Source organism: Rhinolophus sinicus, chromosome 8 (assembly GCF_057876585.1).
Source record: "Rhinolophus sinicus isolate RSI-liver-muscle chromosome 8, RSI-T2T, whole genome shotgun sequence".
NCBI classification, from domain to species: domain Eukaryota; kingdom Metazoa; phylum Chordata; class Mammalia; order Chiroptera; family Rhinolophidae; genus Rhinolophus; species Rhinolophus sinicus.
Window position 1 is genome coordinate 43,724,070 of NC_142508.1, and position 26,180 is coordinate 43,750,249.

Here is a 26,180-nt window from a genome sequence, read left to right on the forward strand (position 1 = left end):
TGTGAGCATGGGTTTTGGGGTCGTGTCTGCAAGTTGTCTACTTTTTTTGGTTGTGTGTTTTCATTTAGGTGATATTGTCAGAAAGTTAATAGAGGCATGTCATGAATCATCTGGATGATGCCTTTGACCAACTAGTGACAGTATTCACAGAGCTGTCACTGCCACCGCTCTGACTAGCTGAGGCTCGTGCGGGCCCTTGGCTTCGGAGTTGGCCTTTGTGTAATTGCTGCCTGTCTTCCAAAGTGCTGGTCTCATCCAGCTGTGAGGGAAGCCTATCTCACTGGATCCCCAGGCCGACCCTGGATAGTTAAGAAAAAGCATCTTTTGAAATGACGTAAGGATACTCTGGTCAGGCTAGTGTTAAGATCCCGTTTCCTAGATGAGGGTGCTGAGGTTCAGAGAAGTGACCCATGCAGCCTGGAAGTGGTAGTCGGGGTGTGAACTGATCGGCCCCCAGGCCTGGGTTCGGGCCTCCAAGCCCTGCTCTGGCTCTGGGCTGAGAGGGCCAGGGCTCGGGAGCGATGGTGTCTAGTGGGAGCTTCTCCTTGGCCCCTGAGTCCTGTGACCGTCATGGTACTCGCCTCACCCCCACCCCTCCTCCTGCCTTCAGGTTCCTGCTGCTCCATTGGCAGAGGTTCTGTAGAGCTGCACCTCCGATCTGCTAGCCACTAGCCGTGTGTGGCCATTTAAATATTAAATAATTAAAACTAACAAAGTGAAAATGCAGTTCTTTAGTTACACTAGCCACAGTAGCCACATTTCCATCATTACAGAAAGTTCTGTTGGCTAGATCTCCTGCGCTCACCTGTGGCCTTGGGCGCGTGATTTGTTCTCTCTGGGTCTCAGTCTCCTCTTCTGAAGGATAAGGATAGTGACAGCATCTGCCTCACAGGGTTTCAGTGAGGGTTGCTGTTTATCCAGGCCATGTGCAGGGCCCGCCTGTTTGCTCCCAGATGTCCTAGGGATGAGATGGGACTCAGGCCAGCAGGCCCTGTCTCGGAGCTCCTGGCTGGGGAGGCAGCAGGTGAAGATGTGGAGCAATGCCTGTGAGGGGGGCACCCCTTAGCCAGACTGGAGGGGCCGTGTGTGTGTGGTTGGGGGAAGCCTAGGTCTGCAGGGTGTCAGGGATGGTAAGAGCAGGCTGGCTGGGGAGGGAAGGGGCTCAGTCTCTTGGGAGCAAGGGCAGAGGGAGGTAGAAGAGACTCAGGGCTAGGACAGCATGACCTAGTCTTCTTGTTGTGTCCTGGCTGCCTTGGCCTGAATCCTTCCGGGCCTCGGTTTCCTCATCTGTAAAGTATGGGTCCTTGTGATTCCCAAGTGGGCCAGGTGGTGAGTGTCAGGCCAGTGTACGGGGCTTCTCCTGGGATAACTCCTGGAGAAGAAGGCTGTGATACAGCCCTGCCTCACTGGGGCCAGGGGATTTCATGTGCTGCTCCCTCCTCCAGCCAGCAGTTCCCCATCTCTACAAGAAATAGCCACAGCCCTTATAGTGGTCTGCCAGGCCCTGCTCAGCCGGGCCCCCAGCTTCCTCTGTAGCCGTATGTGCCTCACTCCTCTCCACCGCCTCCTGACTGTCTCACGCAGGCACCACCTTGGTGCTGCTCTCCGCCAGGTCTCCACGTGGCTGCCTCGTCTCTTGCAGGTTTGTGCACAGATTTCACCATCTCAGCGAGCCCTTCTCTGACCACCCTATACTAAATCAGAAACCTCTCCCTCTTCCCAACACCTAGTCCGCCATAGGCGGCTTTTCTCCAAAGCATTTGTCAACTTCTGATATACTGTACAACTTGCCTATTTATTTAACTTATTTATTTTAATGCCTGTCCACCCCCCTTTCCCAGTAAGCTCCCCCAGGGCAGGGAGTTTGTTTTGGTCACTGCTGCCCCCTTGGTGACCAGAGCAGTGCTGCCACTGCTCCCGGGTGCCATCTTTGTGGAAGGAATGAATGCAGGATTTTTTGTTCCACCTTCACTTGACAGAACTCTGAGCTCAAAAGCTGTAGTTCTGTTTGCCACCCCCACCTTGCGTTAATGAAAGCTGTGGGCCTGGCTCTGTGCTGGGTGGGGCTGGGGACCCAGAGGGGACCAGGACAGACTCTCTCTGCCTGTGGAGCTCGCAGGTCAGTGGGGAGGTGCTGCTACCTAGAGAACTGTACGGGTGACTGAGCACAGGAGAGCTCAGTGTGTGCGGAGACAGGAAGGCTGAGCTTCGAGGGTCTGATTCGGGCAGGGGCCCCAGCGCAGGCTTCCCTGAGGAAACGAGGCTTTAGCAGGTGAAGGTGGGTGATTAGTGGGGGAGGACTCGCGTGGGCAAAAGCCCTGGGGTGAGAGAAAGCAAGGAGGGTGCAGGGGACTGAGAAGGAAAGTGTGTTGAGGGGACGCACGCTGACCAGTGAGCTGGGAAAAAGGCAGGGGCCACCTCACATAGGCCCCTGGAGCCTGCATAGGGCCTTGGACGTGGTCCCCAATCAGGGGAAAGGTCAGTGCTGCGTTTGGAGGGTCCCTCTGGCCTTGGCATGGTGCCCTCAGTATGTTGGGAGCCCACAGCCAGGCAGACTCAAATATTTGACGTGATTTCTGTGGGTGTTGTAGGCCCTGGGTGGCAGGGTGAGGGGGAAGGTGTCGGGGGGTGGCAGGGAAGAGAAGGAAATCTGCTCTGGTGCTTATTCTCGTCCTGGTATCTTTTGCAACCTGCCCACATCTTCAGCCTGCCGCCAGTCCTACCTGTTTCAAGTAGACAGATGGGGCAGTTGGGGGGAGTGTGTGGTGTTTAAGAGGGAAAAAATAGCTTTAATGCCGTCTTCTTACCAAGGAGTCTGAATCGGTAAAAATTCAGGTTACAGAAATGTGTAATGTAGGAAGGAAAGGTCCCCATGTCCACCCATCAGAAGAAATAGTGACACCTGACGGGTGTTGAGCAGCGGTTGTATTGGGCTCTGTCTGAAGGACTGTGTGGATTGGCTTATTTAGTCCTCACAGTAGCCTTGGTGGTATGTGCTATATGTCATCTCTCTATATGGATGAGCAAACTGAGGCAAAGAAAGGGGAAGTGATTTGCCCAAGGTCACACAGCAAGTGGCAGGGCTGAGGTTGAAATGCATCTGCTTCCTGAGGCCACCTTGACTCCTGTACCCTTTACTCTGCCCCGTGGGCCCTTTGGCACAATTCCGTCTGCATGTGGTGATTAAGCAGCCCTCTGCTTGCCCTCTAGCCTGTGACACTGTTCCCTATAAGGTCCATTGTTGATCGAACAACTGCTTTCCTGAAAAGGAAGCTTTAGATGAACTTTATCCATCAATTGTGAGATGCTTTGCAATCTCAGAAATGTCAGCATGTGAAAAAATAGGCACGTGAGAATTGAGATGACATGGTGTGTACCTGTTTGGTACCGAAAAGGGATCAGGTTGGATGTTCTGTTGTTCCGTGAGCGCACTGAATGCTGAAGGGCAGTGTCGGCTCAGGGACGTTGGTTCTTGTGCATTGGATGGCTGTGCTGTGCTCTGCCCACTGGATGGACCCTCCCTGAGGGCTGGGCACTGTGCGGAGTCCTCCCCACCCACAAGCCTGTGGTGGAGGCCCTGCTGCCAGCCCCACTGCACAGAAGAGGAAACTGCGACTTGGAGAGCAGGGAGCTGGATCTGCGTTTGCCTAACTCGCAGGCCGTGTGCTGTGCAGTGTGGTGGGGAAGCCAGGCTGCCTGGGTCCCAAGCCAGCTGTGTTTCCTGATCATCGGCTGATAGGGACAAGTCATTTCACTTCTGTGACTTAGTTTTTTCATTGAAGTGGAGATAATAGTACCAGTGCCTTTCACAGGGGTGCTGTGAGGGCAGAATTCCCATGTACAAAGCACTTCGGTGCGCCTGGCATGCGGTAAGGCATTCCCTCCTTTTAGTACTACCGTCATATTAATCGTTATTACAGTATCAGACCCCTGTTGTGGGCATTAGGTGGCTACCAGGGTTTCACTGTGCCAGCAAGAGGACCCTCAGAACAGCGGTTCTCAGCCAAGGGGTGGCTTGCCCCCAAGAGACATTTGGTGATGCCTGAAGACGTTGATTTAAAAAAAATTTTTTTAAAGAGGGTGCGGCTCGCAGTGGCCCATGCGGGGATCGATTGGTGTTATCAGCACCACACTCTAAACAACTGAGCTAACCAGCCACCCCTGAAGACCATTTTGGGGTCCCTGCTCGGGGGAGGGTGTGCTGTTGGCTTTAGCAAATAAAGGCCAGGGAGCTGCTAACCCGCTTGTAGAGTGAGCACAGAACAGCTCCCTCGACCAGAATTACCCAGCCCCAGACAGCACTAGTGCTGGGGTTGAGAAACCCCTCTGTGCACTGGCAGAAGCTTTTGCTGCAGAAGTTCCTCCAAGGACATGGGTGTTTTCCATGTTATCAGTTTTGCTAAAGTGCCCTCACAGAGCGAGGGAGCAGTTCACAGAGCTGCGGATGCTGGTGAATACGGGAGTCATTTCCCTCCGCCCGCTCCATGTGCCTTTCCTCCCAGATTCCCACAAGCAGCTGCTGCCTGTTGAAGGACAGGTTCCTGTTGTCTTTGAACTTATCTCCTGAGCAAGCCCTCCTGGAGCTGTAGGTGAGGCGCTGATTAGAGGGCGGGAGACACAGGCTCCTGGGGGGTCGCCGTGCCAGGAAGGAGCCCCCGCCCCACTGTCTCCAGCTCCAGGAGATGCAGAGCCTCCTGCCTCCCTCCTCCCATCTGTGCCGTCTGGCGTAGAAACCAGGTCAGTGAGAGGGGGCGAGAGAAAAAGGGCCTGACAAATGGAAAGGAAAGGAATTGAACTTATTTTAAGCCTATTCTGGGCACAGAGCTTCACTCATTACACATTCATTGCACAGATACATGTTAAGTCCCCACTGTGTACCCAGCACCATGCAAGGTTTTGAGGTCCAGCCGACACGCCAGAGCCCCTGTCCTTACCACGCTGACACCACAGCAGGGCGAGGTCGACAGTAAACTGGTAAACAGCTGAAAAGACACAGTCATGTCAGTGACAATAAGTGCTTATGGAGAAAATTAAAGGGTCAGGGGCGGTAGGGTGGACACACTTTTGTCTAGGGAGGTGAGAAAGGCTTCTCACAGGAAGTGACGTGAGCAGACTGATGACAGTGGGGCAGGACCCCGTGGATCCCTGAGGTCGGGCTGTGCTGCTGTGTCACAGGAGCCGCAGGAGCAGGCCCCACCGACATGGAGTGTGTTTGGAGAAGTAAAGGGGCGACAGTGAAGACCTCATAGGGTTCCTGGGAGGGACTTCACTTTCACTCTGGGTTAGAGGGGGACGCGGGAGGGTTTGAGAAGAGGAGGGATGGGCTGTGACTCTGGTGGTCTTAGGATCCCAGGCTGTAGGAGCGGCGAGGGCAGAAGCCCTGGAGCTCATTTAGGCCTCACAACTCCGCCTAAGTGGCTTGAACCACACGACTAATTTTGCAGATGAGGAAACAAGCTTGGAAGGAGCCTTCCCGAGGCCGCCAGCTAGGCCCACACCGTCATCCAGGGCCTCTCCCTGCTTGGCCCTGCGTTGTCCTGTAAATTGCCTCTTGTGCGTCTGACCCTGACATGGGAATGCTGCTTCTGAAGGAGCTGGTTTGGAAACCATTGAGAAATAAGACAGATGGAAATAAAAATGTCTTAAAGAAATTTTAAAATAATTTGTTATAGAGTGTTTGAGACATAATGATAGAGTACGTCAGTGATACCCATGTACTCAGTGACTATTTGAAAAAAGAAAACCTTGCCGGTACAGGCAGAGCCCACTCAGGGACCCCTGTCCAGTGGCCTTCCCCTCCCTGCTCAGAGACGACCATTGAGCTCAGCGAATGTCATTGCCATTCAGCTTTCTTCTGTGCAGAGTTAAACATACCCCCCAAACTCCAGCCCCCTCCCTAGGCTGTGGGGATGGCAGTGCGCCACCCTCCACTCTCCTGGGTGCCTGTCCTTTCTCCAGCGGGATATTTGGACAGCGGATCACTGTGGTACACAGAGGATGTCACTTGCCTGTGGCCACACAGCCAAAAAGCAGCAGAGCCTGGGACTGAAATTGAGACCCTCTGGACCCCGGATTCCTCCTCCTTATTCATTGGTGACCTAATCTTGAGGGGAGAATCCAGGCAGGCTAGCACTGGGGCCGGGGGCAGCCCTGGAAGCCAGGAGGCCTGATTTCAGCTCCCCTGTATCCTCTGGACTCCCAAACTCGGGTTCTTTATTATAGTTACTTCATAAAACACAGAAAAATATGTTAAACCAATTTTATACAGTACAATATAACAAATAACTGTAAAGCAAAGCCCTGGTGTAATCACCACAGAGCATCGTCAGCTCTGAAAGCACACCCCCCCACCCCCCATTACTCCCAAATCGAACGACTCTCCTGACATTTGAAAATTCGTTGTCTTGATTTTCTGCACAGTTTACAAGTGAGAAGGGCATCCCTAAACAGTGTCACGTTGCCTGTGCTGAACTTGCTGTGAATGGACCCTTACTTGATACATCATTTTGTGTCTGACTTCTGTCACTCGGTGTCACATTCTTAAACTTGTTCCCTGTTGTATGCAGCAGGAGTCCGTCATCCTTTAAATTGCCAAGTAGTGTTCTGAATTTACTTCAATTTGTTTATCCATTCTCCTGTGGGTGGACTCCCGGTCTGTGTCCAGACTTGGGGTTACTGTGAGTATTACTGCTGTGAATATGAGGTCGGACAACTAAGTTTGCGAACTCATCCTAGAAAAAGCGCTACATACCTAACTGCTGAATATCACTACGGTCACCTTTGAAGAACTCCCCTTGGGAAGCTATGAATGACACCAGCACCTAGTCCACCCTTCAAAGCAATTCTGGAACTCTTTTTCTGGAATGGCCATCAGAACTGTTGTATTACGCTTGATGTCCTGAATGTCATCAAAATGTCTTCCTTCAGATAAAGAAAGAAGTCATAGGGGGCCAGTTCAGGTGAGTAGGGATGGTGTTCCAATCCAGTTATTTGTTTACTGGCTAAAAACTCCCTCAAAGACAGTGCCATGTGAGCTGGTGCATTGTCGTGATGCAAGAGCCATGAATTGTTGGCAAAAAGTTCAGGTTGTCTAACCTTTTCACGCAGCCTTTTCAGCACTTCCAAATAGTCAACTTGGTTAACTGTCCATTTGGTACAAATTCATAATGAATAATCCCTCTGATATCAAAAAATGTAAGCAACATTGGTGCAACAAGTTTGTGAACTGAATTGTCAGACCTCATATTCTAGTATATGTCTTCTGGTGAACAAATACACTCATTTCTGTTGGGGCTCTGGAATTGCTGAGCCATGGGTAGGCATATATTGAGTTTTAATTCTTTCTGCCGAATAATTTTCTGTGGTGGTTGACCATTTGAGTCTCCTACTCATAGTGATGCCTTTACATCCTTGTTAGCACTTTGCCTTGTCAGTTTTTAAAATTTTAGCCATCCTGGTGAGTGTGGTTTTAATTTGGATTTCCCTGTAACTAATGAGATTGCGTGTGGTCCTTGGTTGCGTGGGTGTCCTCTCCTGTGAGGTGTCCTTGCTCTTCTCACCTTGCCTCCCAGGTGGCTCACCTCTAGTTGGCTGCAGCTTCAGCCCAGGCCCAGACCCCTAGGAAGCAGCAAGGGGTCATGCAGGTACTCCCTGCCATGGGGCGTGCTGCCTGCGGTGCGGCGGCCGGGGCAGGGCAGGCCAAGTGCGGTCACCCGGCCTCCAGAGGCTGGTCTCTGTCCTCCTGCCTGGGTGTCCTCCACCGGCAGCTCCCCAGGGAGCAGGCCATCCTCTTGGCTGCAGTGCCTGGTGTTTCATCACAGCAGGACTGCGTCACAAACACCTCAGCTGAGGCGCCACCCTCGGTGGGAGGACGGGGCAGGATCCAGGCAGGACACTGGGATCTTCAGTTCCGCCCCCCCCAACACCCCCCTTGCCCAAGCTACTGCTGGCTTCTTAGTTGCTGAAAGGGGAGTGTAAAACATGGCTCTGGTGTGCTGAGCAGCGGCCAGGGCCTCCACCACTGCTCAGCTGGGAGACCCAAGGTAACCGGCTTCCCCTCTCGGAGCCTCTGCCCTCCCCTGGGCGTGGTTGCTGCCCCTGTGGTGGGGAGGTTGGGAGCATTCAGGACCGACTCCACGGGAGCTCAAGCACCGGCTCAAGGCTACCAGCTGGCAGTGGCTCTCGGACTTTGCGACCCTGACCACTCTCGGCCATCCCCGTCTTCTTTCACCTTTCTTTTTCTGATCATGGCAGCCTTGTGTTCAGGTGTTGGCTGGGGGCGAGGCAGCAGGCCAAATCTCTGCACACAGTGGGTGCGTTAGTGCTGCTGAATCATGGAGGCTCCTCCCACCAGGCCGGGAGGGGAGGGCAGAGCCGAGATCAGACACCAGGCCCTTTCCTTTTCTTCTATATCTGCTCTTCCTTTGGACTTCGGGTCCATCCCAGATCTTTGGAAACTATTCCAAACTGAGCTCCTATGGGGGAAAGTGCGGTGTCAGTCCCTATGTCTGGGAGGAATTCCCTTAGTCCCTGCCACAGTGGTCAGGCCCCGAGTGTTCCGCCACCCACCTTTCCTGGCTCCTGACCCTGTAGCCGTTTGGGCCCCTTGGCAGGCAGTTTTCCACACTCACCAAGCTCCTTCCTGCTTCACTTGCTGTTCCCCTGCCTGAAATCTTTTCCCTACATGTTAGCAGGGCTCAGTCCCTGCTCACATGTCCTCCATACCACGTGGCTAACCCAGCCCTGTTCCCTGCTGTCCTTTTCCTCCGCTTTATTTTTCTTCTCAGCACCTCTCTCCGACACACGCCATTGTTATGTATCAGTGCCTTGTCTGCCTTCCCCACTGTAATGTGAGCTCCTGAAGGCAGGGGTTGTGTCTTAGGGACGCTCTGTCTCTGGCCCCCACGATAGGGTCAGGAGTTTAGGACACTCTCAAAAAAATGGATGGCATGACTAAACTCTGGAAGTGTTTCCATTGCTGTGTCTGGTCTTGGGCTGGGGGTCTGTTGGGGAGACTTGGGTTCATTCAGTGTGTCCTCACCAGATACCCAGATGTTGTGCTGACCCACTGTGTTAGCATTTATGGATGTGGGGAGAATTGGCTGAGGAAGTACACAGAGCACCCAGTGAGCCTCTGAGGTCAGCAAGCTTCCTGCAGGAGGCGTTGGTTCAGCTGAGACCTCAGGGAGGAGGGAGCACTCTCGAAGGTATGGGGGATGGAGGTCAGAGGGAGGGGCCTAAGGGACCCAAGTGGAGCAGAGAGTGGAGGTCGGTGGGAGGGCCTGGAGGGGTGGGCAGTGCCAGGTGTAACCGCTGTCATGGTCATTAGCTTTGAGGACTTTGTAGGTGCCTCTTGGCTCCTAGAAAGGGAGGGACAGAGCCATATTTGGATGGAGTGTAGGGGTTGAGAACAGAGGCTGGGACCCCAGGGAGAACCTGGGTGGTAGGGGGAGGTGGGTGAGAAAGGTGGTCAGGATGCTGGGTGCATGGGTCCTGGGGTCACCCGGGTCAGAAGGGTTGGGAGGCAGTGGAATACAGGCCAGCAGAGGCCAGGTCCTGAAGGGCCTGGAAGCCTGGAATCCCAAGCCGAGGAGCTTGGCTCTTTTCTGAGGCCAGTGGGGCAAGGACAGGGTCAGGTTTGAAGGTTCCCCTAGCTTCTGAATCGGGGACAGATCGGAGGGGGAGAGTCCAGGAAGGAGGAGGGGTGGGACCCTGCTGGGAGAGGATAGTGCGGGACCTGGGCCAGGCTTAGGGAGGCAGGATGGAGAGACTGGTCACATTAGCCATCGCAGCACAGACTGGTGGGGTATTTAGGGTTGAGGGTCTGGCAGTTCTGGGTGTTGGGGTGTGAGCCCCTTAGGGTGCCGGTTATACCTGCTGGGGAGGGAGCCCCTGTTGCTGCTCCTGGTTCTGCCTTTGCAGCTTGGAGTTCGGAACGTGATTTCTCACCCCGCTATTTACTTCCCCGTCGCTGTCCATCTTGTCTTTCCCCTGCTTCCTCCCACTTACCTCCTTCCCTCTGCCCAGCCGGGCAGCCTGCCACTGTCACATGCCAGGCAATAGTGTGTCCAGCCCACCAGCTCCCCTGGGGCACGAGAGAAAGCTGATGCCCATGGTGTCCTTAGAGCCAGCTGCCACTTCTCTGGGGGCCACCGTAGCTCCTGACCTGCTGTCCGCAAATAACCCCAGGCCAGGAAAGGCGAAAGGCGTCTTGGGCTCCATGGCCCCCGTCCAGGCCTGCGGCTCCAGGTAGGGGCCCAGCTGGCGGCTGCCTCCCGCCCTTCACCCCTCCGCCCAGGAACCTGAGACAGAAGCAGCAGCCTCGGCGTCTGTCAGTCTATCAGCTGCTGGTCCCTGAGGACAGAAGCGGAGGTCTGGAGGTCTTGGAGAAGGGACCAGGGCCTTGATCGAGCCCCTAGAACTGGCTGCTAGGCCACAGACAAGTGCCTACGCAGTAGGTTGCTTTCTTGTTCAAGACCTGGGGTACCTGAGATCTGTCTTTCCTTGGTCATTTGGCGGAGCAAGGAGGGGCCTGAGGGTCAGGGAGTGACATGGGGTGGCCTTGTGCAGGGGGAGGGGTACTTGGCTTGCTAAAGGTGGCAAGTTGGTGGCTCCCTGGTTTGGAAAGGGGAGAGAGAGAAAAAGAGAGAGAGAGGGAGAGAGGGAGGGAAAGAGAGAAGGGAAAAGAGAGAGTGAGCGTGTGTGTGTGTGTGTGTGTGTGTGTGTGTGTGTGTTGGGGGGTGGCAGGCAGGTGCTGGTGGCTTTGAGCACTCCCTCAGGTGCCCATGGCTGTCTGATTCATCCCAGGTTACCTCAGCGTTGGGGCATGGGAGTGACGCTGGGGGCGGGGCCGCAGCTCCCTTGCTGCTTTCGCAGCCTGGAGTGAGGAGGGTGGAGGGGCTGCCTCTGCTCAGTGTGGGTGTTCTGAGCACAGGGCCTGGCCTGCGTGTAGGTCAGGGAGCTCTGCTCCCTCCAGAGTAGGGCTCTGAGGACAGGGTCATGTCCTTTCCCAGATTGGGGTCCCTGGGGACGGCCACATCCCCTCCCTCACAGTGGGCCCCTGGGGCAGGGCTCTCCCACCCTCACTGGCTCCACCCTGTACAAAACACGCAGAGCAGCAGAGGGGCCTCAGAGCTTGGCTGTCCTGAAGGAAGGGGCTGGGGCCGAATATCCCTGGAATTCTGATGGGCTCTTCTCTTGTCTTGCAGACTGTGCTCTGTCCACCGCGCCTCCTGCATGTCCTGCTGCCCTGAGCTGTCCCAAGCTAGGTGACAGCGTGTCACGCTGCCACCATGAACGAGGTGTCTGTCATCAAAGAAGGCTGGCTCCACAAGCGTGGTAAGGGGCTGCTTTTGCCCACAGGATTGTGTCACACACACACGCACACGCCCCACCTCCTCACCCCCTTCCTGGCAGCTGGTACCCCGAGAGGCAGAGGTGCAGGGGCTTCACAGCCCCAGGAGTCAGCCTCTGAGCCCCGCCTGCCGGGCCCAGGCCAGTATCTCCTTAAGCCCATTTCATGGACTCCTTCAGCGCTGGTCTGGGCTGGGGAGCTGGGACTCTGCCTGTGGGCGAATCACCAGGCTTATCTGAACACCCCGCATGAGCCCACAGGCCAGACTGCTGTCGCTGCATTCATGATCTCATTCACAGCCCCATTTTAGAGGTGAAGAAACTGAGGCTCAGAGAGGGGAGGTCACTTAACTGAAATAACATGCTGAGGTTCGTTCAGCAAGTACTCATTGAGTGTGTGGTGTGCCAGGCGGTCCCAGGCTTTGGGGACAGTGTGGTGCCCTCATGGAGTTTACATTCCATTGGGAGATGGGGACAAATAATAAGCGGACATGTGATGTCAGGTGGTGGTGAGTGCTGTTGTGAGAAGTAGGAACTCTGATGGGGAGGGAGGTGGAGAGAGCGTGGTTAGGGGAGCTGCTCTGAGGGGTGACAGTGAACAGAGGCCTGTAGGAGGTAAGGGAGCGAGTCGCACACATAGCTGGGTAAGGGTGACAGCAAGGACACAGGTGGCAGTGTAGCTGGAGCAGAGGAGTGAGGGCGAGTGGGACTAGGTGACACAGCAGCGCGGTGATGTTGCATCAAACCCAGCGGGGCCCCGCAGGCCGCAGAAAGGGCCTGGGCTTGCCTCTCCGGGTGACTCGAAGCCCAGGAGGTGGTGAGCCAGGATGTGACCTGATCTGGTTGTACCGGTGGTCAGCCGAGCTGGAGAAGTGAACTCCTTTACACGGAAGAGACAAGAGACTAGACCCCTAGGCCCCAGGCTGCCTGTCCCCAGAACTGTGGCACTTACGGGCTCTGCTGCCATGTGCCAGGGGCAGCCGGGAAGAAGCATGTGCGGCTGAGGAGGGAGGAGGCAGACCGTCCTGGCTTCTCTGGATCTTCCCTTATGGAGGGAGGGTGCCTGGCCGGCTCTTAATGGACTTTTCACTCAGTCAGCAAACGTTTGTTGAGCAGCTGCTGTATTCCAGGCACTGATCTAGGCACTGGGGATATAGCAGTGAACCAAACAGGCAAAATCCCCGTCCTCATGTTGACATCTTACATTTAGTGAAGAGGGCGGTAAGTCCCTGTGTCCAGTGGTGGTAAGTGCCATGGAGCAAATCCAAGCAGTGTGAGAAGGAGGGCCTGTGAGGGGGGCAGGGGAGCTGTCATAAACTGGGTGGTCAGGGAGGGCCTCACTGAGGGACGCTGTTCAAATTGAAGAGGGCAGGGGGCTAATGGGACCAGCCCTGCAGGTATTGGGACAGGTGCCCACTCATCCTGCCCTGTGCCAGTCTGCAGACAGAGCAGTGATGAGGGACAGAGGCAATGCCCCAGGGCCAGGCCTGGGGGCCTCCTCCTTCAGACTGAGTAGGGGAGACCTGGTCCCACTTCTCTTGAAGACACCTCAGCCTACCCCCAGGTTGGGCTCTGAGTTTAGGTCTGTTGATGGAGCTTTTTGAACCTTGGTAGATGTCGTGGTTCTTATCCTGGCTCTGCCACTTCCTCTTGTGACTGTGAGCAAGCTGTAACCTCTCTGAGCTGTGGTTTCACATCTGTCAAATGGGTTAACAACCCGGGCCTCTGATGTTGTCAGCTCCCTGAGGGCAGGGATTTGATCTGCCCTGCTTACTGCGATGTCCTCCGTGCCTAGAAAAGTGCTTGGCATGCTGTGGGCACTCGGTGACTGTTGAATGAATGGTTGGGATTGCGTGTGGAGTGGTGCGATTGTGGTCTGGTGGGCAAGGGTCTCAGGCTCCTGAGTTTCACGAGGCCCATGGCTCCCTGGGCTGGCTTGTAGGAGCCCTGAAGGTGGCCTGAGGACTGTGGCGGGCATGGGGGTTTGTCTTTGGTCCAGGGCTACTGATGGCGTTAAATGGATCTCAGGCCCTCTCAGGCCTTCTGTGTCTCCATTCATGCTGTGGGGGGGCCAGCGGAGCTGCTGAGATGGCCTCGCTGGGACACACCTGCCTTGGGTTTGCACCTTAACCCACACATATGCGTGTCACTCCGGGGCGTCCCAGTGCCTGTCGTTCTGAGCAGTGGCTGGCAGAGGTGGGCGAAGCAAGGTGGGCCCTGCTGACGGCAGCTGTTTCAGCACCTGCACCATCCACCCCATCCACCCTGGTGCTTGCAGTAATAGCTGCCCCAGTTTACTGTGTGCCCACTCTATGCCAGGCATGGCTGTGCTATAGGCAAGCCTGATTAGGGTGCATTTCCATAGCCACCCTGTGAGGTGGGCATCTTTCCAGACCAGGGTGCCGAGGCTGGGCAGGAAGACTGACTTGCCCAAGGTTCCAGAGAGGAGGTGGCAGCACTGAGGTTTGGACTGGGGTCTTCCAGCTCCTAAGCCAGTGCTCTGAAGACCTGGCCCACCTGCTGCTGCTGGCCCAGCAGGGTCTGTTCAAGGAGTTGGCAAAGGCAGGATACCACTATTGGAGTGGCTCATGCCGTGTGCTGGTCCCCTTTGTGACAAAGCCTCAGCACGCCCTCTGTCAGGCTCCGCCAGGCCTGGCCCATCTGCCAGTTTAGAAGCAGACATTGTAATGGTCAAGAGCGCGGACAGAGCAAACCTGGGCTCCATCCTAGTTCTTCAGGTCAACGACTGTGAGCCTCAAGCAACTAATGCAACCTCTCTGTGCCTCATTTTCCTCACCTGTAAAATGGGATTGTTGTGAGGATGTGTGTCCTTTCCTTCTAGGTTTTCTTTTTTTTCCCTTGTTACTGATGCATAAAACACCACAGGTAAGGAAGGGCCTGGATCATAAGCTTGCCCTAAAACCAGTGTCCAGATCAAGAAATAGAACAAGACAGTCTCCAGAAGCGCCCCCCACCCCATTGCTTCTCCCAAGCAGTAACACTCTCCTAACTTTCAGTGACAGGTGAGTTTTTCTAGTGTTGTTTTGCTTTTTTTTTTTTTGAAATTGAGGTGAAATTTACATAACACAAAATTAACCATTTGAAAGTGTACAATTCAGCGGCCTTTAGTACATTGACGGCATTGTGTAACCACTGCCTCTGCCTGGTTCCAAAACGTTTTCATCACCTAGAAGAAAACCCTGCAGTCAGTCCCCATTGCCCCCTCCTCCTGCCCCTGGCAACCACCAGTTTGTTTTCTGTCTTTATGGATTTATTGCTTTTGGACTTTTCATATAAATGAATCATACAATATGTGGCCTTTTGTGCCTGGCTTCTTTTACTTACCACGATGTTTTCTGGGTTCACCCATGTTGTAGCGTGGATCAGTACTTCAATCCTTTTTATGGCCAAATAATATTCATTGTATGAATACACTGCATTTAGTTTATCCATGTATCCATTGATGGACATTTAGGTTATTTCTACCTTTTGGCTCTTGTGATTAGTGCTGCTACGAACATTTGTGTACAAATATTTGAGTACTTGTTTAAAGATTTTTGGGTATACACTTAGAAGTGGAATTGCTGGGTCATACATTCTGTATTTATAACCTAACATATTCTGTATAATTATATGATACATATAAATATATGTATATATAAATAATCTGGGTCATGTATGCTATGTTTGTACTATACGGTGTATTCTATACTTAACTTTTGGAGGAAGAGCCACATTTTTCCATAGGGCTGAGACATTTTACTTTCCCACCAGCAATGCACAAGGGTTTCAGTTTCTCCACATCTTTACTAATACTTGTTCTTTTTCTTTTGTTTTCTTCTGTTTTTAAAAAATTACAGCCATCTTAGTGGTTGTGAAGTGGTATCTTATAGTTTTGATTTGCTTTTCCCTAATGACTAAAAGCATCTTGTATGTGCTTGTTGGCTATTTGTATATCTTTGGAGAAATGTCTTATTTCAAGTTCTTCGCCCATTTTATAATCATGCTGTTTGTCCTTTTGTTGTTGAGTTGTAAGAGTTCTTTATATATTTTGGATACTAGACCCTTATCAGATGTGTGATTTGCAAATATTTTTGCCCATTCTTTTGGTTGTATTTTTATTTTCTTGATAATGTCCTTTGCACAAAAGTTTTTAATTTTAATGAGTCCACCTTTTTATTCTTTTGTTGCTTGTACTTTTGGTGTCATATCTAAGAATCTGTTGCCAATCCAAGGTCAGGAAGATTTACCCCTGTGTATTCTTTCAAAAGTTTTGTAGTTTTAGCTCTTATATTTAAGTAGATCCATTTTGAGTTATTTTTGTGTGTGTGACATATGGTGTGGGGTAGGGGTCCAACTCTGTTCTCTTGCATGTGAGTATTCAGTTATCCCAGCACCATTTGTTGAAGAGACCAGTCTTTTCCAATTGAATGGTCTTGTCACTTTTGTTGAAAAGCAGTTGATATGTGTGTATGTGTGTGTGTTTTTCTCTCAATTCTATTAATGGTTCTATATGTCTGTCTATCCTTATACCACCCTGATTAAATTACTGTAACCTCAGAGTAAGTTTGAAAATCGGGAAGTGTGAATCCTTTTACTTTGTTCTTTTTCAATATTGTTTTGGCTATTTGGGACCCCTTGCCATGTGAATTTGCATTCCATGTAAATCTGAGGATTGGCTTTTCCATTTCTGCAAAAGAGGCTGCTGGAATTTTGATAGGGGATGTGTTGAATCTATAGATCACTGTTCACTTTGGGTGGTGTTGTTGTCATCTTAAATGTATCAAGTCTTCCTGTCTGAGAACACAGGATGTCTTTGTATTATTTAGGTCTTCAGTTTCTTTCAGCGATATTTTATAGTTTTTAGTGTATAAATCTTTCACCTCTTTATGCTATTGTAGACAGAGTTTTATTAATTTCTTTTTTGGGTTGGTTACTGTTGGTGTATAGGAACACAACTGATTTTTTGTGTGTTATTTTGCTGAATTTGTTTATTACCTCTAGTAATTTTTTGTGGAAGCTTTGTGATTTTCTCTATGTAGCATCATGTTATCTGCAAATAAAGATAGTTATTCCTTACACATTGGATGCCTTTTATCGCTTTCTTTTTCTCTGGCTGGAATGTCCAGTTCAGTGTTTAATAGCATTGGTGAAAGTGGACGTCTTTGTCTTGTTCCTGATCTTACGGAAAAGCTTTCAGTCCTCCATTGAGTATGATGTTAGCTCTGGGTTTTTCATAGATGCCCTTTATCATGGGGAGGAAATTCCCTTCTATTCCACACACTATCCTGTTAGTTTCTATTCCTGCTTTGCCGAGTATTTTTTATCATGAAATGGTGTTGTCAAATGTTATTTTGTCAAATGCTATTTCTGCCTCAATTGAAATGATCATGTATTTTTTTTTTTTTCATTCTATTATGTATTACATTGATTGATTTTCATATATTGAACCACCCATGCATTCTTGGGATAAAACCTACTTGGTCATGGTATATAATCCTTTTAATCTGCTACTGAATTTAGGGGTTTGCTAGTTTTTGAACTTTATGTACAGGGAATCATTTAGTATCTACATTTGAAAGAATTCAGTAAGTTAAAACCTGTAAGAGACTTAGGAGAGTACGTGGCATAAAGCACCACTATAGTGTTATCTAATCATTATCGTCATCAGCACAATCTTCATCATCATCATCAATTAGGGGATGTCCCCATAAGAGGAAATGAAGACTCAGAGAAGTGAGGTGACTTACCGGTGTCCACATAGCAAATACAGCTCAGAGCGCACCCTGCCATCCTGTCTCACGCGCTCATGTGAGTTGAGAGCCTGCAGTGTGCTGGGCACTAAACTGGTGCTTTATGGTTGCGATCTCTCTCTCTCTCTTTTTTTTTTTTGTTAACAACTTGAGATATAGTTCACATGCCATACAATTCAGCCATTTAAAGTGTACAGTTCAATGACTTTTAGTATTCAGAGTTGTGCATCCATCACCACAGTCTATTTTAGCTCATTTCACTACCACTCTCTTGCCTGCGCTCTGTCCACCCTCCTCTCATCCAGGTGCCCCTGTGAGGCACTGTCACACCTGGCTGCCTGCTCTCACCTCCCCCTCCCCACCCTCTTCCAGGCCTTCACCTTCCAGTCTCTCCCCAGACTCTCCCCCACCCCCAGCCCTAGGCAACTGCTAATCTACTGTTCGTGTCTACAGATTTGCCTAGTCTGGACATTTTATATAAATGAAATCATCTAATTTGCGGTCCTTTGTGACAAGCTTTTTTCACTTAACCATAAGTTATAGTTCATCCATGTTGTAGCAGCCATACTTCTTTTCTTTTTAAATTTTTTTTAAAATTATTATTATTTTAAGATTTTGTTGGGGAAGGGGAACAGGACTTTATTGGGGAACAGTGGGTACTTCCAGGACTTTTTTCCAAGTCAAGTTGTTGTCTTTTCAATCTTAGTTGTGGAAGGTGCTGTTCAGCTTCAAGTTGTTGTCCTTTCAGTCTTAGTTGTGGAGGGCGCAGCTCAGCTCCAGATCCAGTTGCCGTTTTCTAGTTGCAGGGGGCACAGCCCACCATCCCTTGTGGGAGTCGAACCGGCAACCTTGTGGTTGAGAGGACGTGTTCCAACCAATTGAGCCATCCAGGAGCTCAGCGGTAGCTCATCTCAAGGTGCGGAGTTCAATCTTAGTTGCAGGGGGCGCTGCCCACCATCCCTTGCGGGACTCGAGGAGTTGAACTGGCACCCTTGTAGTTGAGAGCCCACTGGCCCATGTGGGAATCGAACTGGCAGCCCCCGGAGTTAGGAGCACGGAGCTCCAACCGCCTGAGCCACTGGGCCGGCCACTTGTTTTCTTTTTTCTAAATGACTGAATAATATTCTATTGTATGGATATGACACATTTTGTTTATTCATTCATTAGTTGATGCACTTTTGGGTTGTTTTCACTTTTTACTATTACGACTAATGCTGCTATGAACATTTACATACAGTTTTTGTTTCACCATCTTTTTTCTTTTTTAAAAGATTTTATTGGGGAGGGGGAACAGGACTTTATTGGGGAACAGTGTGTACTTCCAGAATTTTTTCCAAGTCAAGTTGTTGTCCCTTCAATCTTAGTTGTGGAGGGCGCAGCTCAGCTCTAGGTCCAGTTGCTGTTGCTAGTTGCAGGGAGCACAGCCCACCATCCCTTGTGGGAGTCGAGGAGTTGAACCGGCAACCTTGTGGTTGAGAGCCCACTGGCCCATGTGGGAATCGAACCGGCAGCCTTCGGAGTTAGGAGCATGGAGCTCTAACCGCCTGAGCCACCGGGCCGGCCCCCATCTTTTTTTTTGAGACCTTAAATAGCATTTTATTTTACTGATTTATTTTTTGAATTTTATTTATTCATTTTATTGACATGTAATTGACATACAATATCCTATTGGTTTCAGGTGTACATCATAGTGATTTGATATTTATATACATTATGAAATGATCCCCATGATACGTCTCGTTACTATGAGTCACCATACAAAGTTATTACAATATTACTGACTGTATTTCCTATGCTGTACTTTACATCCCTGTGACTTATTTTATAACCGGAAGTTTGCACCTCTAATTCCTTTCACCTACTTCATACCCCATTTCACTTTAATTCTGAGCCACCCTCTGAGGAGTGGGTCCTTGTGAGAGAGAGAGAGAGAAAGAGCGAGCGCATACAGTGTTTGGATAGTCATGGTTAGAACAAATGGAAAGGGTCAGGGGAGACTTGGAGGGCAGAGCAACAGTTATACCCGGCCTGGCACAGTGTTTTGACATTTGATCCACCTGCACGGCTGTACTGGTGAATACCAGCCCATGGGATTTGGCCTTACAGGGCCACAGGGCATGTGTGTTTGGAAGCCTGGGCCTCTCCTGGGACTGGGCCACGTGCTGGCAAGGATGGCTTGCTGCTGGCCACACGCTGAGGCTGCTGGTGCCCTGGGGCACTGCAGTAGGCGCCTTCCTGCCAGGCATGACCTCTGAATCACTGGCGCCCAGCCTGGTGCCCAGCCTGCATCAGTGGGGCTGCCTCAAGGGTTTACCTGGGAGAGGCACTCTCCAGCCCACCCTCTTGGCCACCCTTCTCCCACCTAGGTGTCCCTTGTGAGGCACGTCACACCCAGGCAGCCCACCCTGACCTCTCTCCCTCCTTGGTTCAGGTGAATACATCAAGACCTGGAGGCCCCGGTACTTCCTGCTGAAGAGTGATGGCTCCTTCATTGGATATAAGGAACGGCCCGAGGCCCCTGACCAGACCCTGCCCCCCCTAAACAACTTCTCCGTTGCAGGTGCGTCTGGGGGCAGGTGGGCGGGAGGGCCAAAGTTTAGGTGCTCAGAGAATGGTGACAGGTCTTGGGAGCACCTGGGGGTCGGCTCTTCTTGGGCTGTGGGCCTGTTTGCCCTGTTTCTCACCCTTGCCCCCTCCACCTGTGTGTCAGGGGGGCTCGGGGCTGTACTGGTGGACGAGGGAACATGGGAAGCAGGGAGAAGCCAGGTACTTCCCAGCCTCCCAGCCCAGGCAGCCCTGGGGTTCTGGCGGGTGTCAGGTGCTTCTGCATTCTGGTCATAGCCGGTTTCTCTGTCCCTCTAACCAAGAAGCCGCTGTGGCCTCCCCTCAGATGACTGCAGGGCTAACTAACCTCATGTCCTCCGTCCCCTCCGTGGTATCCAAATGGTGCCTTCTGGCTGGACCCGCCCTGGGAAAGCTTGGCACGCCCCAAGCCCTTGCCTGGGCCTTGCAGAACCACAGTCCTGCCTCTGACTCCCTGCTTCCTTCCTTCCCTGCTGACCCGATTAGTCACCACGTCACCACATTCTTGGTGTCTCACCTCCAGAAATTTCAAAGATACCCCATCTTCACCGTCACTCCATCACCGCGACCACTGTCCTCTCCCACCGAGCTCCCTGCCCCAGGTTCTTTCCCGGTCTTGCCCCTTGAGTCCACACTCGCTCTGGAATCCAGCCCCAGTTCCCTCTCTTAAAGCCTTGTCCTGGTTGCTTTTGCCATGTGCTGGAGACTGACATGGCTTTCCCAGCCCTGACTTCTCACCTGAGCTGTCAGCCTGTCCCGAGCAACTTCCTATACATTCTCCCCGGGTGTCCCCTAGTCCCTCATACCCGCCTTGTCTCCCCTCCTCTGCCCCAGCCTTCTCCTGCTCCCTGTCTCCATCTAGGGGAGGGCCCTGTTGCCCCCTAGTCCTCAGGCCACAGACTCAGGCCTCATCCTAGGTCCCTCGACCTCCCCTCTGGCATGTCTGCCTGCCCTTTCCTCCCTCCTCTCCCATGGCTCCACTCTGGTGTAGCTACAGCCTGTTCCCTGCACTCCCAACCTCCATTCTCTTGCACCCTACATGGCAGTCAGAGGGATCTGTCTAAATCTGTTTATGACCCATCTCTATTTAAGCGTTCCAGTTCCCTGTTGCCTTCAGGACAAAGTCCAGGCTCCTGACCGTGCCCCTGAGCCGCGCAGGCCAGCCCCTCCCACCTCTCCAGCCTTCCCTTTTCCACTCCTCACACCTAGAGCAGAATTTGCCATTCCTTAAGTGTGCTGGGCCTTCCGGCACCTCTAGGATCTGGACATGACGCACCTTTCTGTCTGACTGACCACTTCCTCTTCCTTCAGGGCTCAGTACAGAAATGCCCCTTCCTCTGGGAGATGCCCCTGTGCTTCCCCCCTCCCAGCCCTGACCACTGAGCCATCATTGTCTTGTGGTCTGTCTCCCCCCCCCCCACCGGATCTTGAGCTCTATGGGGACAAGTCCAGGGCTGTCTCAGTCACTGAAGTGTCCCCAACACCATCTAGCATGGGGCTGGCACAGGAGGACACTTGGGGAATGTGGGCTGCAGGCCAGCAGGGCTGTCCCCTCACCTCCCATCTCTGTCCGTCCTCTGTCTGTAGAATGCCAGCTGATGAAGACCGAGAGACCGAGGCCCAACACCTTTGTCATACGCTGCCTGCAATGGACCACCGTCATTGAGAGGACCTTCCACGTAGACTCTCCAGAGGAGAGGCGAGTCTGGGCCTCTGTGTGGCCGCCCTTTGAGAGTGGACAGGCCCCGTGAGGAGAAGGGGTATAGATGGACAGATTCCCCTGGGCCCCTACTTAGCCATTTCCTGTCACAGCCCTTCTAGCATGGGGGTCTCCCCAGCTGGAGTTAGGGGAGCACGGGTTCTCAGTGTACAGACACCCTTGCAGTCCAGGGACTGGAGGGTGCATTGGAATCACAGGCAGAGCTTGGGAACAGTGCAAGCTCAGAGCTGCTTCAGGGCCTCTGATTGTCTGGAGATCTGTGAAGGGCCCGGCAGGTGCATTTGTAATGAGCATCTCCACTCATTGTGAGGCAGGCAGTGCAGAGATTCAGTTTTTAAAAGATTAGTGTAATAATCAGAAGGGATGATACAGATTCTCCTGGTTCAAAACTCTGCTTGACTTTTGTGTAAGCAGGCGTCCAGCAGAAGCTTCACTTGTGCCCCTCCCACCCCCCAACCCGAGGTAACCGTTCCTCTCGTGTGTCCTGAAAGAGCTTCTCACAGAGACAGGCTCACTTGGATAGAGACTTGTGTGCCCTACTCCCCTGTTTTGCTTTGTACACAAAAGGTAGCATTGTACACAAACTGTTCTGAACTTCCTTTGTTACTTAGTGTATCTGGGGGAATCTTTCTGCTTTAATATATAGAGAGCTGCTGCTGTGTTTTATTTTAAACAGCTGCACGCTTGTGTTCCCGCTTGTTGAGTGGTTCTTTATGGATGGCGACTGGGGTGGTTTTCAGCCTTTGGCTCATTATAGGCAGTTCCACAGTGTATAATAGAACCTGTGTTTGTCTCCTTGACATGTGTGCAGGTAAATCTTAAGTCTATAAGCTGAATTCTTAGATGGAGGATTGCTGGGTTATAGGAAATATGTATACGTAAAGTTGAGAAATGTTTCTATTAAGCCATGTCTAAGAGTGTCCATACAGTCTTGTGTTTTCAAACATTTGGATTTTGACCAATCTGATCAGTGGGAAATGACACCTCAGGGTCGTTTTAATTGGCCTTTTCTTTCTGGGTGAGTTTGAGTGTCCTTTCATATGTTTAAGGGCCATGTGAGTTTCCCCTTCTGAACTGTCTGTTCATATCCTTTGTCTATTTTTCTATTGAGTAGTCTTTTTCTTATTTATTTCTGAAAACTCTTTGTATATTAGGGAGCTTAGCTCTTTGTATATTAGGGAGCTTAGCCCTTTGTAATGAGTGGCAAATATTTTTTCTCCTCTTTGTCCCTTTGGGCCTCTATTTGAGAAACACTCCTTTAACTTGTCTGTGGGGTGAGGATTCAGCTGACCCTCTGGAGAACCTTAAAGCAGTGCCATCCAAGAAAATTTTCTGTCATGATAGAAATGTTCTATACCTGCAGTGCCCAAGAGGGTAGCCATTAGTCCCGTGTGCCTGTTGAGCATTTATAATGTGGTTAGTGCAACTGAGGAATGGGATTCTTTTATTTTATTTAATTAATTTAAATGTAAATAGCCACATATGGCTAGTGGCTACCCTCTTGGACAGTGCATTTCTAGAGTATACACAAAACAGTATCACAAGACGTGTTACCACAATTTATACTGTAATTACTGTTGGATACCTTCACAAGATTAAACATTTACTCACCCCACCCTGGGGAACAGAATTACCATCTCAGGCCAGCTGAGGTGTTACTCAGTTGAAAATGGGGGACCAAAACATGCCCTCCTGCTGTAAAAGTCAGAGCAGATTGAGACCAATAGGTGCATAGGACCGGGTGTTGGGCTGAGCTCTAATGTATGGGTAGGCGTTGGTCACAGAGAAGGAATGGAGAAGGTGGCTTCAGGAAAAGGGACCAGCATGTACAAGTCCTGGAGGTGAGACAGCTCGTCATTCCAGGGACCACAGGGGGTTTTGTGTCACTAAAGAATCAAGGGCCAGAGGTTTTGGAAGGAGGGAAGTGGAGAACCTTGAAGCTGGTGAGCTCAGCCAGGCCTGGACACCAGATGGCGATCCCCTCAGGGTTTGGCAGGTGGTGAATCAGTTGGGGTTTGTCACAGGGTTGCTAGAAGATTCAGGGGATGACAAACAGGAAGCCCGTGATTGGGTAGTACCTGGCATACAGTGTGGAAGCCTGGAAAGGGAGCAGTGGGCAGCTGGTAAAGTATGTTAGTAAGCAAGAGACCCGCGCTGGTTTCCACTTTAGTACGATCCCAAGCCCTTCAGTGTAGGGAAGAGCCCCTTCCCTAAGACTGGGAGGGCGGGAGAGACCTGCCTCTCACGTTTTCTCAGCACCCGCCTCTGCCACTGGAGAGAAATCTGCTACTGCTGTGAGACCAAACCCCAGCTTCCTGACCTTCACCCCTGGGAGGCATGAGACAGAAACCCAGCAGAGGGAGTGTGCTCTGTTTGGGTCTGTCCTCACTGTCCCGAGCCACATAGGCCTGAGCCTGGGGAGAGGCGGGGGTTGGGGTGTGGGGCGGAGGGCCAGTAGCCACACTGGTGACTGGTCCTTCCGTAGGTGCTGCTGTGGCCTGCTCACTGGGCTCCGGTACCTCTCCTGGGCAGCTAGAGGGATTCCCCTGACGCTTCTGCCCTGCCAGTTTGTTTCCGGAAGATGTACATTTAGTGTAAAAAATGAACGTCCAGATGCCCGCCCCTCCATTCACCAATTCAGCATTTGCCATGTTTGCCTCATCTGTTATATTTTATGCTGAATCTTGAACTTCTGTTCATATTCGTCACATTTACCTCCTTAATACTTCAGTAGGCATCTCCTAAGAATAAGGATTTATTCTATAGATTCATGATGCCATTATCACACCTGAGGTGATTCTTTATAAATGTATTTATTAACACCCTCCCCATAGCCATGCCATACTTGAATTTCCCTAGTTGTCCTCAAAATGTTGTTTTGCAAACCAGGATTTACTCAAGGTCTTAATACATGTCGCTTTGGCCTATTTTAATCTAGTTCAGCTCTTGGTCTCCCCTCTTCTAGAATGTTCCACAGTGTGGATATGTCATATTACTACCTTTTGATGCTGTATACTTTGTTCTTCTGTGCCTATATTTCCTGTAAACCTGAAATTAGGTGTGGAGCAGGGTTGGCAAACTATGGCCTGCCTCCCAGATTGTAAATAAAGTTTTATTGGAACACAGCCATACCCATGGCAGCTTTTCCTTTGCTATGGCAGAGTTGAGTAGTTGGCAGACTACTGTGACAGACACCATGTGGTCTGCAAAACCTAAAATATTTACTGTTTGGCCTTTTACAGGAAAAGTTTGCAAACCCCGGTCTTGGCAGATATACTTAATGGTGTACTACATTAGTGTGATCTTTTTAATGTAAATCTTACCATGTAATTTCTTTAATTAGAACTCTTGAGTGGCCTTTTAGTCCCACTTGGAGTAAACGCCAAAGTCGATGTCATATTCAGCAAAGTCCCACATGATCTGGCCTCCTCTCCAGAATCATTTGCTACCATTAGTTCCCTCACTTTAGCCACACTGGTCTCCTTGCTCTTAAACATGCCAAACACACTTTCTACCTCAGGACCTTTGTACTTGCTGTCCCCTTTGCTCAGAACCCTCTTCCCCTAGGTAACATTATGGTTCTCTCCTTAACTTCACAAAGTCTCTGCTCAAATGCCACCTTCTTGGAGTGTCCTGCCCTGCCCCTGTGACTCTGTTACCCTTACGCTGCTTTGTTTTTCTTTACCTATTTACCAGGTGTGACATTTTCTACTTATTTGTGCTGGGAACATAAATAGGTGTTCAGTAAATGTTTGTTGAATGAATAAAAAAATAATTAAAACGAATTCTCTGTTGAGCCAGACCCTGTTCTAAGATCTTTACATACATTAACTCATTTTACCTTTACAACATTTCTAGGAGGTAGTTCCTCCCCTGTTAACAGGGATGATAGTGAAACAGAGGCACAGGGGGTTATGGAATAAAAGAAAGATCTGAAATGAAGGAAAACCCTGGTGGGTTTTCCCCACCAGGCAGGGCTTGGCCTGGATCAGCCAACTCAGCCCATCTGAGGGTGTCTGTCTGTGAACCGAGCCGGACCTCAGATGCCCTCCTGCTGTAAATACCCTCTGGGTCAGAAGAGGGTCCAGGTTAGGGAGAGAGGTCCCTCATCCACCTTCAGACTAGCAGTCAGCAGTTACTTCTGAAGCTGCGATGAGGACAGGCCTGCCCCCTCTGGTTCACTGGACTTCCCTGTGGGGCCTATTTAGTCCTGCTCAGCAGGGTATCCTGGGGCTGGGGCCCAGACTCTGGAGTCAGACCAGTGTTGTGCCACTTTCTCATTGGGACTCCGTTCTCTGACTGTCATGAGAAACAAAAGAGGAAGTAAATGTGAAAGCGCCAGGCCTCGCCCTGTGGAATCCTGCTTCTTGACACCTTTTCTCCCCTCCATCTCCTCTGCCACTAGCACCTCCTGGGAGGACTGCCTTAGTCTCCTGCTTCCAGTCTGTCTCCCACACAGCAGCTGTTGACTTAAAACAGAAATCAGATCCTGTCACCCTTGTACAAACCCTTCGGCGACTTCCCGTTATGTTAGATGTAAATCCCTAACGTAGTGGCACATGGCTCCCGGTGTAGTGTGGGCCTGCCCTCTCCCTCCCCTTATCTCCTCTGTTCCCGGCTCTGTTGGATCCAGCCCCGTTCCACCTATGGGGTCTCCTGCAGGCACTCAAGGCTCCCGCCTGCTCAGGACCTTTGTTGTGCTGTTCACCCACCCGATTCCTTTTCCTCCTGTCACTTGCACAGCTGCCTCCTTCCCTCCATTTCATTTCACA

The 26,180-nt window shown here is 51.1% G+C and overlaps 1 protein-coding gene across 5 annotated transcripts in view; it reads left to right on the top strand.

Moving 5' to 3' along the window:
* AKT2 (AKT serine/threonine kinase 2) overlaps positions 1–26,180 on the top strand; it is a 48,183-nt gene that overhangs the window by 7,709 nt on the left and 14,294 nt on the right. For 2 of the 5 annotated variants that reach the window (XM_074314319.2, XM_074314318.2), the window contains 3 exons: positions 11,208–11,337; positions 19,537–19,665; positions 21,276–21,391. In XM_074314319.2, the coding sequence (XP_074170420.1) occupies positions 11,292–11,337; positions 19,537–19,665; positions 21,276–21,391 (291 nt within the window). In that variant the 5' untranslated portion in view covers positions 11,208–11,291. Of the gene's footprint in view, positions 1–1,619; positions 1,643–7,901; positions 8,043–10,307; positions 10,454–11,207; positions 11,338–19,536; positions 19,666–21,275; positions 21,392–26,180 lie in introns of those variants that run through there. The other 3 variants (XM_088800159.1, XM_074314321.2, XM_074314320.2) reach the window with 3 other exon arrangements.